Source organism: Balaenoptera musculus, chromosome 2 (assembly GCF_009873245.2).
Source record: "Balaenoptera musculus isolate JJ_BM4_2016_0621 chromosome 2, mBalMus1.pri.v3, whole genome shotgun sequence".
In the NCBI taxonomy this organism is placed as follows: Eukaryota; Metazoa; Chordata; class Mammalia; order Artiodactyla; family Balaenopteridae; genus Balaenoptera; species Balaenoptera musculus.
The window spans coordinates 71,365,949-71,378,203 of NC_045786.1; the positions used below are offsets into that span (position 1 = coordinate 71,365,949).

Below are 12,255 nucleotides of genomic sequence, written 5' to 3' on the forward strand. Positions count from 1 at the left end.
AAAACGTCCTGGGCTGTGGTAGGAGTTAAAATATTTAGTGGATTTTTCTTTGCAAGGCATTAAGAAAGAAATGCCTTAAGTTTCAAAAGCAATTTCAAAAACAAAATATACCTGAGGAAAGGCATGCACTCCATGCTGTGGGGTAATTAACTTTGGTCAACTTCAAAAATGTTTTATCTACTCAGGGGATGATTTTTCAGGCTCCTATTATCACCATGGAGGTTAGAGATGCCCAGAGTTACTCTGGGACCTGGAATATTCTTTTTGTCTTATTATCAAGGTAAGGTAACCCCAAATCCTGCTACATAAGCAGTGGTGCTCTCTGCCTAATCTCCTAGGTATCGACAATATGGTACAATGTTTAGAAAGACTGGGACTAAAGCAATCATGCCTGGGGATGCCCTTGGGAATGTTATCTAAATGTCTTTCTGCCTGAATTCTCTCATCAGTAAAAGAGAGACAATAGCAGCATCTGCTTTACAAGGTTGTTGTGATGAACACATAATGTAATACAGGTAAAATGCTTAGAATAGTATCTAATATATGATAAATACTTTAGTTAGCTATTATTGTTGTGACAAGTGCTATGGCTGGTCCCAAAGAGGTAAAGAAAAAGATGATGACAATGATCAACCACGTTGCTATTAAATAAAAGTCCTGATGGGCTTATCCCCCTCCTGCCCTGTTGGATGCAGGCCGCTAGCAATTTCTGGAGGAGACACTAACCTGATAGACGTGATGAGACTCTTTATAGAGTCAGAAACGGTGTGGGAATGTCCCGCTAGCACAGACCAGGTGGGCGGGTCTTTGGGGTTGATGGCCAGTGAGCGTGCAGTGCGGATGAGGTATGATGAGCTCTCCAGCATGGTCTTGGCTGACACCAGGATTGGTTCTTGTGCCTGGGAGCCCTGGGACCAAACAGCAGAAGGGTCAAGGGCAGGGCACACAGACTAAGTGAATGACTTGGACCCTGGAAGGTCATGTTCTTTATCAAGTCACTACCTCTGTCTTTCGAAAGGAGACAGAGGGTAGGGAAGAATGGAGGCTGGCTCACATGGGGCCTGGATGATGAGGACCTGGGGCCATGCCACTCCTTAAATATTATTTTTGAGTGTGACACATACCAAGAAAGTATCAGCCCCAAACCTATGCACAGAGATTGTTCTCAACATATAAAGCCAAGACATTACCTCTTAAGTGATGTACAGACATTGAGTTTCATGAACTCTGCTTGTATCATCAATGACAACAGTAACAGTGCCCTACATATTGACAGAAAGAGTTTTTGGAATCCTTAACTGTTCATGCCCATTGAGTGCCACACAGAACAAGCCAGAGACCTCAGTATTACCTATGCTGCAAGGATTCCCTACCTCGGAGCTGATCTGGGCAGGAATGCTGACAAACTCAGGGTTGGAGGCGAACGCTGTCAAGTTCTCCACGGCTTCGATCAAGGGGGCGGTGGCAATTCGACACTTGTTGCGGTTGTCCTCAGAGAAATCCCCATCCAGAGCCTGATGGGAGAAAACACAGAGATCACTCCTGGGCCGCAGCAATCACCACCCAGCGAAAAGAAGGTGGTTTAATGGGAATACTGAAAATGTCTGGTGAATCCATAAACAATGAATAAGAACTGACTGGAGGGATCTCTGCCATCAAGCAGAGGGGCTAAGTGAGCAACGGTAAGAAATAAAGCTGAGTGTGTGGCTCACAGGCCAACTGACCTCACAGCCCATCCACTCCCCACTTAACGTGATTCAAAGAGCGCCTCCTCTTCTCTCCCCTTGAGCTACGCTGCCCATCCCTGTGGCTGAGCCACTTTCTTCCCTACTTTTGAGACTATAACCCTTCGGCTCTTCCCCTCCATTTCACTCCAATTAAGTCTATTCCTTGCCAAACTATAAAAATATCTTACACTGTGTACCACTGTCAACTTCTTTTAAGCTATTTTTACCTGGATGTCCCTGAATGACTGACGGAGGGAGGGCTTATGTATCTGTCATTTTCAAATGAGCAAAATGGAATGCAATGGGAAGAAACAGACTAGAACTATTCCCAGCGATATGGACAAATCTCACACACGCAGTATTTCGGTAAGGAGGCCAGACACAATAGGGTATACCCACTATAGGATTCCATTTGTGCAGAAGTACTAAAACAGGTGAAACTAATTCTGGGTGTTAGCTGTCAGGTCACCCTTTGGAGCCAGTGAGACTGAAGGAGCAGAAGTAGGCTTCTGGGCGCTGGCCATGTTCTGTCTCCTCATCTGGCCACAGTTACTTAGGTGTGTTTGGCATGGGAAAATTCACTGAGCTCTACACACAGGGGTTTTTTATCTATGTATCTTTTGCTTCCAAAGTTTATTTCTTTTTAAAATTAGCAGCAGTAATACAATGGCACTGAATGATTAGTCACATCGCCGATCAATAGCCTGCACAGAAGACAAGCCAGGAAAGCGGCCTGTGATGCATGCCAGGCCACCCCACAAAGGGTCAACACTTGGATCCCACGTTCCCCAACCATGGACTGCAGCTCCTCAAGCACAAGGCTGCTAGAACCGATGGCCTGTGACCAGTGACAGCACCCCTGCCTCCCAGCAAAGGGCAACATTTGAGAAGGCAGTTATGTTTGTCGAAGAACGTAAATTTCTCTGTTAAATGACGAATTAAACTTTTAATTTAACCATTATGAGCAACATATAAAAGTCAATTTAGACAATTAGTGAACAAAAAACCGGAGGCACCAGCAATTACAAAACAAACTGGATCTGAGATGGGAACATTTCCATTTTTCAATAAGGCAAGAGTAGGCAGGCACGGCTAGTTTAAAGGCTACTTGAATAACAACTATATTCCAATCAAGTCTTGACAGCTTGGGGCAGTAATTACACATCCGCCATGCTAATATTTTCTGAGGAGCTCCCATAAGCCTGGCTAATTTACCGTCTTCACTAGTACTGTGCATAGTTTGCCTCTGCTCATGCCCTTCTCCACCAGATAGGCACTGACCTTGACCCTAACTTCGCACATTCTGGGGTTCTTCCAGGCCCACTGCCTGCTACTTACTCATATTTATGGCTTCAGTTCTGACTCCACTCACGTACTCAGTAAAAGTTGAGTTAGCATCTGTTACCTCCACTGAAGCACCGCACTGGCGACATGGCAGTGGACCGTCTGGGCGCTCTCATCTTGTTGCACTATTACCATCATTGACTCCTTGAGGTCAGGCCCTACCAGGCTTCGGAGCAATTTGGGCACACATTGGGAGGCCGGCTGGGTGCCGCATAGCAGGAGCCTGACAATAGCGGCCCCAGCACAGGCGGACCACTGAAGCAGGCAGATGGCAGGAGTGGACTTTGGCATCAAAGGAACTCGCATCCCAGCTGCACCGATCGCACCCCCTCCAGGGGGAGTGAGAGGGCTTCTAAGCTCAGTGGAAGATGCCGAGCCTCTCAGTGGTGCTGCCCATTTCTCCTGCTGCTTACCTCTCTCCACACTCCTCCCATCCTCTATTCTACTGTCTACAACACTCTCGGCCTATTAGGAAGGCAGATGTCTGATCATGCCACCAACTCTTAGGTGAACTTACTAAAAACGACAAGATGATTACCCCAGGTCAATCCCAAGGAATGGTTTTCTAATTGTGCAGTTTCATCGACTGCACCAACAGGATGAAGAAAGGATTTTTTTTTTTGAGACTGGGCCCTAAGATCACATATCATGTAGCCCATTGCAGGTCAAGGGCAGGACCCTGAATAGCGTGGACCGTGAACTACAACGCCAAGCTCCCATCCAGCACTGTTTTCCATTTTCAAGAGGGAAAAGCCATTTCCTCCAAAGGAAGAATTGAGCATCAGAAAGGATGGTTTGTTTACATGGACAGTATTTCACTTTTCTGAATGCTGCTTCCACTCTGGAGATGGCTGAGCAACCCCAGTAAACTGAATACTCAAATCTGGCCAGAGGTGAAACTTCAGGCAGGCACGACAGTTTTCACATAGATATTCCATGTCACAGAATGTTTAGTACACCCGTCATAACAATGAAAGGGTAAATCCACTTAGCCAAATGCCCAGGCCCCATCAGGACCCTGGGCCAGCTCCTCTGAATGTTCTCACACTTAGCAAAAATCTCACAGGGATCTGGGATAAACAATTTCTGCATGTGCACCAGAATCAAAGATTCATGGACTTTGGGGGTTAGAAGGGATCTTAAAGATCATTTAATCCCAAAGCTCCAATGTTTCAGGCGATAAAACCAACACCTAGAAAGTGACATGTTAAGCCAAGCTCATGCCTCAGACCAGAACCCAAGACCCCTGGCTCCCTTCCCTCCTACTGACCTTAGAAAAGGCAACAAGAATAAGGCGTAAGAAGCCCAAGAGGTTTTTTTCCCTCCTTTTTCTTCTCAAGAAACCTATTTACCAATCCAAACAAAAAGACGATCAAGAAAATGTACTTACAGCCAAGTTAAAACCGGTTAATGAGAGCTGGACCTGGTGTCTTTTGGACGCCCTGTCAATGCTTAATGGCAAAACCCTGAGCTTCAACTCCACTGCGAGAGGCAAGGCCGCGCTCCAACTTCTCAGAGAAACAAAAGCTGTGTTGTTGCGCAATTTCTACTTGGCACCTAAACCTGAGTGACTGCACATTTAAAATAACGTTCGATTCCACACATCTGATTTGAAGCTAGGTAAAGAGCTGACTGGAGAGAGAGAGAAGCAGGCATTGGTACACGGGGGGGACCAGCAGAAAGACGGCACCCGTGGTTAGGGCTCCGTGTGTTTCTAAGTTGGCCGGCATTGAGAGCAGCACCTGGCAGGGAGGAGGGTGCACGTATTTATTCTTGCTGAGCCATGCTTTGGGATTGCAAAGAATGACATCAGCAGAGATTTATGATCCCTGGAGGCAGGCATTCTAATGGGTGCTGATGACCCACTGTGGGGTAATCTGCTCCCTGCTCGCCAATGCTCCTCCAGGGAGGGGTTCCCCTCCTTCCATTGTGACTAGAAAGGTGGGGCAGCTGGGATTTAGGCTTGGGCACATCCTTGCGGTCTGAAGGAAAAAAAAAAAAAAAGGACTAAGAAGCATAAAATTTAGAGCAAAATTCAGCCTCGATGGCGGCTGTTTCAAGCATTTAGGGAATTAAACATTCATTTGTTTTGCGATTTGACAGGATTCTTAACCATTCCTTAACTCAGGAAGTCTATTCGATATGTAGTACAGTGTGCTACAGTGAAATGACCTTCACCATTTTCCTATTAGTAAATTCAAAACAAAGTTCCTTGTCCCCGGCAAAGCCTGCCACCTGATGGGAATCGAAACACCAAGCGCATTTCAGCAAGCTGCGGGGCAAGAGGGTCATTTCTGTTCCTTGTGCACTGCTATCGATTCCCAGGGTGCTCGCGGGGAAGGAGGCTTCCATCTTCTCCATGTCACAACAGCCTGCATCCCCCCTCTGGTGTTTCTGCACAGGCCTATCTTTAAGGCCATCACAAGAGCTCATTTGCTGCAGGCAGTTACAAAGAGGGGTTGCCACTGTTGAGGAGAATCTGAAAAGAAAATGAGATCTTAACGGAGACAGGTCAGGATTTAAAACCGAGGAGAAGGCAGAAAAGAAAGGTATCCCAGAATTTGTATAGAAGAGTTCCTTGCCTTTGTCTCCCCCTTGGTCCCTCTAAATCTAGCCTGTTTTTTGATGATCGGAAAAATGGCCAAGTTTAACTGAAATAAGTTACTTACACAGCAACCGACAATGATGTCACTATGTCTCAATTCTATTGCTGTCTTTCCAGCCCTGCCTCCCCCCAGACTGGCACACAAGCACTGCAAACACAACCAGGTATTTCTTCCCAGGCTGGTGAGATGGCTTAGTCTCTCCACGCTAACGAGGTACACTGCATGCCATGGGCGAGAGCAGGCTTGAGTGGAAAGGGCAGGGGATCTGGGTCTGAATTCCGGTCCACCACTTAGTGGCTGGATCACCCCAAGAAAGTTACTTAACGTCCTTGTGCGTCACTGTCCTGACCGTAAAAACGGGGATGGCAAGCACAGGGGGGTTGGTTGTGTGGACTGAATGAGTGATGTACACAAAACACGGAACAGGCGTTGGGTAGACTAAATATCGGAAAGCATAAGCTTTATTCATTTCTGATACCATGAACCATGACAGTAATTAAAGGGAGCTGCCAGCAGGATCCTGGGGGCACCTGGGCACTGGCTTTATTTATTCATCTTCAATCTATCTTATTATTGTCTTCAAATAAGCGGGTTTTAAGTTTTTTGTTTTTTTTTTAAAGACTCTGTTTAAGCAGCTAAGTAATTGCTGACGGGGATAATTGCCCTGTGGCTCTCGCCTGCCCGCTTCCAACTGCTGCCGGGCTGCACAATCTCTCCTCGGCTTCTGCTTGGCTCAGCCTGTTGACTAATTTCTCCACAAGATTAAATTGGCTTTGTGTAGTGCAAGGGAAATGAGGTGTGTAGTAACATATCCTCTGGAGAGAACAGGGGGCAAAGCCCCATCCCTCCAGGACTTGCCCGGCAACAAAGCAGATCATCCCACCTCCACGAGTGTGAAAATCCTTCAGTAAAGTGTGACCCCTCCAATGGCCTTCCCTCCTGCATTTCCTGTTTTGCACAGAGCTGGTAGCTTGCCTTCCATGACAATCTCCTTTGGAGGTTCTTTGCGAGGGGTCTGCTGTCCAGGCTGTGGCTGTCTTCCCACCAGGTCAGCTGCTTGGTGTCTGCTGGGTGTCCCACGCACGGCAGACTGGGTCTGTGGTCTGATCACCCAGCTACAAATACTACAGCCCAGCTATTGCGATTCCCTCCTCACAGGGTACCCTTGCCCTGCTTCCCCTCAACCTGACCATGGCCACAAACACAAAGACGAACTTCTTATCAACATGGAATGCTCTATTTTAAGAAGCTCATGCTCCACTGAAAACATTTAGACAACTGTAAATAGAATAGATATCATAGGACAGAATAAATTGACTTCTTTTTAAAAGATTTTCCCAACAATTTCCCATTCCATTCTCCTTCCACCTTCTCTCTTGGTCCAGAGATATTTAACCACCATGGCAGGGCCCTCTACCAGCCCCTCAAAACCACCATCCCCCACTAAGCACATAGTTCACCCCTCCCCACACACTATGCAGAAGGTTAGTAGAGACCAAGGCTGCTGGTTTTTCCTGATAAATGTCTCCATCACTAATGAACCGCTCTTCAGTGACTTAAATCATGAGACTGAATTAGAAGTTGAACTCCACTAGAAGCAAGTATTAAGGAGCAGAGCTTCAATCCCCCACCTCTTTCCCCTTTGCAACAGGTGTCACGGGGATTCCTAAGGCCTCAGCTCAGCGACCTACCTTGATGGTCTTCACCAGGTTGGCAGTGCTGTTGGCAACTTCCTTGGCTGACTGGACAAAGTGCCTCTTGGCCACAGGGTTGCCCGTCTTGGAAGAGGCGATGCGGCAGGCGTTGCACAAGGCTGAGGTGTGCTTGGCGACAATCGTGGCGGCTGACAGAACCTATAAAGCACGGACTGGGTTGGGGGCACGCCACGCTTCAGTGCAGAGGGGTCCAGTTCACTGGAGTCCACCCTGGTCCCGAGCCCTGGATTCCCCTTCAACTCACATGTCTAGGGCTCGTGGAAATAAAACCCATGTCTCTAGCTCTGCCGCCCCTGAAGTCACTCCAAGAAAGGGGAGGGTGAGAATTATTAAGGCAGAGAGACTAAACAAAGAAAAGGAAAGGCAGGACTGAATGTGGGAGTGGGCTGGGCTCCAGGCAGTCTCAGAGGAGATGCTGTCAGCTATCCTTTGCGACCCCCAGCCAGGAGGGACACGGCCCAGGGTCTAGGCCAGCGCTGCCCAACAGAAATACAGTGCGAGCCACATATCTAGTTTTAAAATTTCTAGTAGCCACATTAAAATAAGTACAGAAACAAGGGAAATTATTTTAAATAATATATTTTATTGAGCTTGATATATCCAAAACATTTCATTTCACCACGTAATCAATTTAAGAATATTAAGCTCTTACAATCCTTTATCCTACTAAGTCTTTGAAATTGGTCAGTATTTTACGCTTACAGCCCATCACAGTTTGGACCAGTTACATTTCAAGTGTTTAACAGTCACATGCAGCTGTATGTCAGCCCCAGGTGGGCTATAGGCACCTTATTAAGGGGTGTGGCTCAGGGATCTCCCAGCCCCAGCTGCGTTTCTGAATCTGCCTGATCCACTTTGCTGAGGCTGGTAACACCCCTTTGGCCTTAACTGGACAGGTAAGGAATCTCAGGTGCACTGACACCTGCCTTAGGTCCGGGTGGTCCCCCAGATATCCTTTACTTGGGTCCTTCTCCTGCCTCAAGAACGCTGGTCCCAGGGTCAGCAATGGATGTGCCCATCACAGCCTGCCTCTGCTAGCCCATATAGGCCATTCTTGTCCTTTTTAGCACATACTGCCGGAATTATTGAACACGATCCCCGTCACTTGGGTATTAGAAGTATCAAGGAACGTCACACATACTGTCTAGTTCTCAAATGTCTCTGTGGCTCCTTTTGTGCTATGGATTCTGACCCAGCTTTGGGGTCTGGGTCAGCACCACCGTCTCTGGGAACTGAGCCCTGAGAGCCCCTCAGAGAATTCATCACACCTTCCTCTGTGCATTGTCCTCCCTTGCCTTGTCATCATACCCCGATTGCTCCATCTTCCAAACTTTAACCCACAGTAAGAGTTAAGGGGGTAGGGGATCGGGTCTCACTCACAGTGACGCTTAGTGCCGAGCAAAGAACAAGCCCTCAACGTTATGTCCCCCGAACTGAACAAATGGAACTGTGAGCCTCCTGATGAATCTTGCTGTGATTACGCCACCGTGACTGCCTTCCAGCACTCCATTCCAAAGCACCTACCTGTTCCACCTTCACCACATTTTGCAACATCCCCCTAAGTCATGATCTGGCTGGCTTTGCAAGTTCTGAATGGTAATCTTTATTCTTGCAGTCTCCCACCACCCGCCTCCAAGAACTCAAGGACGCGCAGATCTCACATCCTTGCCCCAAAGTTACCTGTGACGGGCTGCTGCCGGGGTCCACCAGGTTCTGGCATGCCATCTGGATAGCCTGGTTTGCCCTGGCAAACTGGATGGGGTCCACAAGGCCCTGATGGCCTGCCTGGCTGTTTGGATCAGAGATGCCAACAAGGTATGCAGCCTGGAAGGGAGGAGATAAACCACAGCTCAGGCTCGCTGCACTCCTAGATACGTCTGTGGGGGACTGTGGCCCCACAGTATACATACAACAGTCATTCTCAGGTGCTCCCAGTGCAAGGTGGTCAGAGTCATCTCATCAATAAGAGTTTAGGCATGGATAAGTTGACACTCGCTTGGGCCAGGGACACGCCAGCAGGAGTTTGCTACAGGCTTTTGGGAACAGTCTCCTTGTTCTTAAGAAAGCCTCAAGAAGCTCTTCCATGGGGCATGACCAAGGATGGATGCAGCCCTGAGTGCTCTGGCAGCCACCTTATGACCATGAGGGGGACCAGCCTCAGCATGGAGCTCACTCTTTGGCTGGCAGATGGCAGAGGGGAAAAAAAGTGGGTGTAGACTGATGGAGTGGAGCTACTGGGTAGGCCAACCCTGAAGTCTGCCCTACATGAGGACTTCTCATCTCGCAGCCTAATGTATCCTTACTGTTTAGGCCAGTATTTGAAGCAGTAAGTAAGAATGGATAAAATGGTTCAGGGGAAAAAAAGGCAATATTTGGTCTCCAAGAGGACAAGAGGCTACAAGAGAAGGTCTTCTCTTCAAACCCTTTGGATGCGTTAGCCAAATAACAGGGAGAAAATGAATCTGTGAGGGAAAATTCTAACCTTAACTCATTTCCCCTGAGATATGAGGGGCCCAATAAGGGAAGGTGATTTCACCCCCTGAACTAGGGATGTTTTCCTTTGGTTCAATAAAATCTTCTAGGCTCAAGGCAATTGTCAAATGATAAATCCTTCAAGGTAAATGCTGACATTCTTGGAAGTTCAGTTACATGAGCTCAGCAATTATTGGAAATGCACAGCACAGTTGAAGATGAGCCAGGAACATGCCTGATCACGACTCTGTGTGATGGCATCCAATTTTTTCTCCTTCTGATTCTAAAAAGAGCATGACTAAGACTTTTGCAACTCTAAAGCCTCAGAGGGAATTTGAATTGTGTAATACCTATTTTTTCCCCCCAAACAACTTATCTGTAACAATGACCTTAAAAAAAAAAAAAAAAAAAAAGACCGGCCTCTGAACCCTTAGGCTGGGTCTGCAGGGTTCAGTGTTCTCTCCAGGCTGCTCTGCTCCAGGGGTAACGGGCTGATGTTTTGCCTAAATGCTCAGCCAGCAAGAGCCACCACCTTCTCCATGGTTTCTGTGGTGATGGGTAGAGACGCAGTTGAAGCTGAAGCCCCCGTGCCTCCCACAGGGACCTGGCACAGGACAGGCCTGGAAGGCCTGCATCGTGGGGCACAGGGACCCATGCTTTACCTGGGCTGCAGCCTCCGTCAGCCCACAGAGAGCCTTGGACGCAATCCCCACACACTCCCCAAAGGCAGGGAGGTCCCCGGTCTTGGCATTCTGCGAAATCCCTGCCATCGACTCGCCCAGAACCTGCAAAACAAACCACCAGTGATATTCGGATGAGCATTCCTTCAGACCATGGGGTAAAGGGGCTACCCTTCCAACTTGAATATTCAAGGCCACTTAATTTACAATATTTGCCATTATTTTACTTTATTTGCAATAAGAAGAGATTCAAGATAATGATATCATTTCTGTTCCACAAAGAGAAATAAATAATGAAAGTCTGAAGCTTTCACCCAAAAGTTATCTATATCTCAAGGAGGTACAGTTACTATACACAGATCAATAAACTAAAATCTATACAGGGCACCCCATGGGTGAATGGTCTAAACTGAGAACTGTTAGTTCCCAGAATATAAAATCAGACATATCTACCGAGCTGTAGGTGAAGACCATACCCAGGAAGCAGAAGACACAATCTTCCCGATATTATTCACTTATTAATTGATAGTCTTTAAAGAGTGTATATATAGAGAGAAAGATAGATAATCTGAACACTAAGGCTAAATTTTTAAGTATTTACCCTTACTTTGAAAATCATTGCTATATTTTCAAGGTCTGATAAGACCTTTTATCAGAGGTCTTTTTTTTTTAAGCATTGAATTAATTAATTAATTTTGGGGGGGCTGCATTGGGTCTTCATTGCTGTGCACGGGCTTTCTCTAGTTGCAGCGAGCGGGGGCTACTCTTTGTTGCAGCGTGCATGCTTCTCATTGCAGTGGCTTCTCTTGTTGCGGAGCACGGGCTCTAGGCACGCAGGCTTCAGTAGCCGTGGCACGTGGGCTCAGTAGTTGTGGCTCGTGGGCTCTAGAGCACAGGCTCAGTAGTTGTGATGCACAGGCTTAGTTGCTCCCGCGGCATGTGGGATCTTCCCGGAGCAGGGCTCGAACCCGTGTCCCCTGCACTGGCAGGCGGATTCTTAACTACTGCACCACCAGGGAAGTCCCTATCAGAGGTCTTTAAAATAACAGCTAAAAGGGATTTCAGTACTCAGAATCTAACCCAGAGAGGTCAAGCACCATGCACAAGGTCAGACAGAAGGTCACACATGCAGAGGCAAGGCGCCTGCCCCATATCTGGTGTTGTGTCTTCATGGGCCTCCTCATGCCCCAGGAAGGCAGGTCCTACTTTCCAGGGTCACAGATCTTAGAACTGAAGGATGTTCAACAGAACTCTTTAGGGAGACAATCACATCCAAGTCTAGAACCCAACACAGAGCTCTTTGTTTGTCAAGAAGCCATCTTGGATAGGGAAAGAAAGAAATTCCATTCATCTCGCTTGCATTTCATTTTATCCTGATTTTGAGGCATTCTCAAAAACACTGGTGCAATTACCATAGATCAGTGTTTCTTGACCTTTTAAAATATTATTATTATTGCTCTGATAAGAAGTCTTTTTAGACCACCCCCCTCCAACTGCCACCCACATTAAATTAAATACTAAGAAATAAGATCTTGTTGAGCAGGGTTAAGATTTGGAGAAGGGAGGACACAAACCTTTGTATCATCTTAGATACTTTCACCACCCGCACCCCCCCAAAACCCCCCACAATTTTTCACTCCCCTTGAGAATGCAAGGCATGGATAGATGGTGAAAAGAACACACAGGAGGATCTCATATAAGCCAAGGTCAT

At 47.2% G+C, this 12,255-nt stretch overlaps 1 protein-coding gene across 8 annotated transcripts in view; it reads right to left on the reverse strand.

The window, feature by feature from the left end:
- The window catches only part of TLN2 (talin 2), a 450,559-nt gene that overhangs the window by 83,636 nt on the left and 354,668 nt on the right, over positions 1-12,255 (reverse strand). For all 8 annotated transcript variants that reach the window (XM_036843237.1, XM_036843236.1, XM_036843229.1 and 5 more), the window contains 5 exons: positions 10,527-10,649; positions 9,073-9,216; positions 7,369-7,530; positions 1,374-1,514; positions 727-908 (listed from right to left, as the gene is read on the reverse strand). In XM_036843237.1, the coding sequence (XP_036699132.1) occupies positions 727-908; positions 1,374-1,514; positions 7,369-7,530; positions 9,073-9,216; positions 10,527-10,649 (752 nt within the window). The remainder of the gene's footprint in view (positions 1-726; positions 909-1,373; positions 1,515-7,368; positions 7,531-9,072; positions 9,217-10,526; positions 10,650-12,255) is intronic.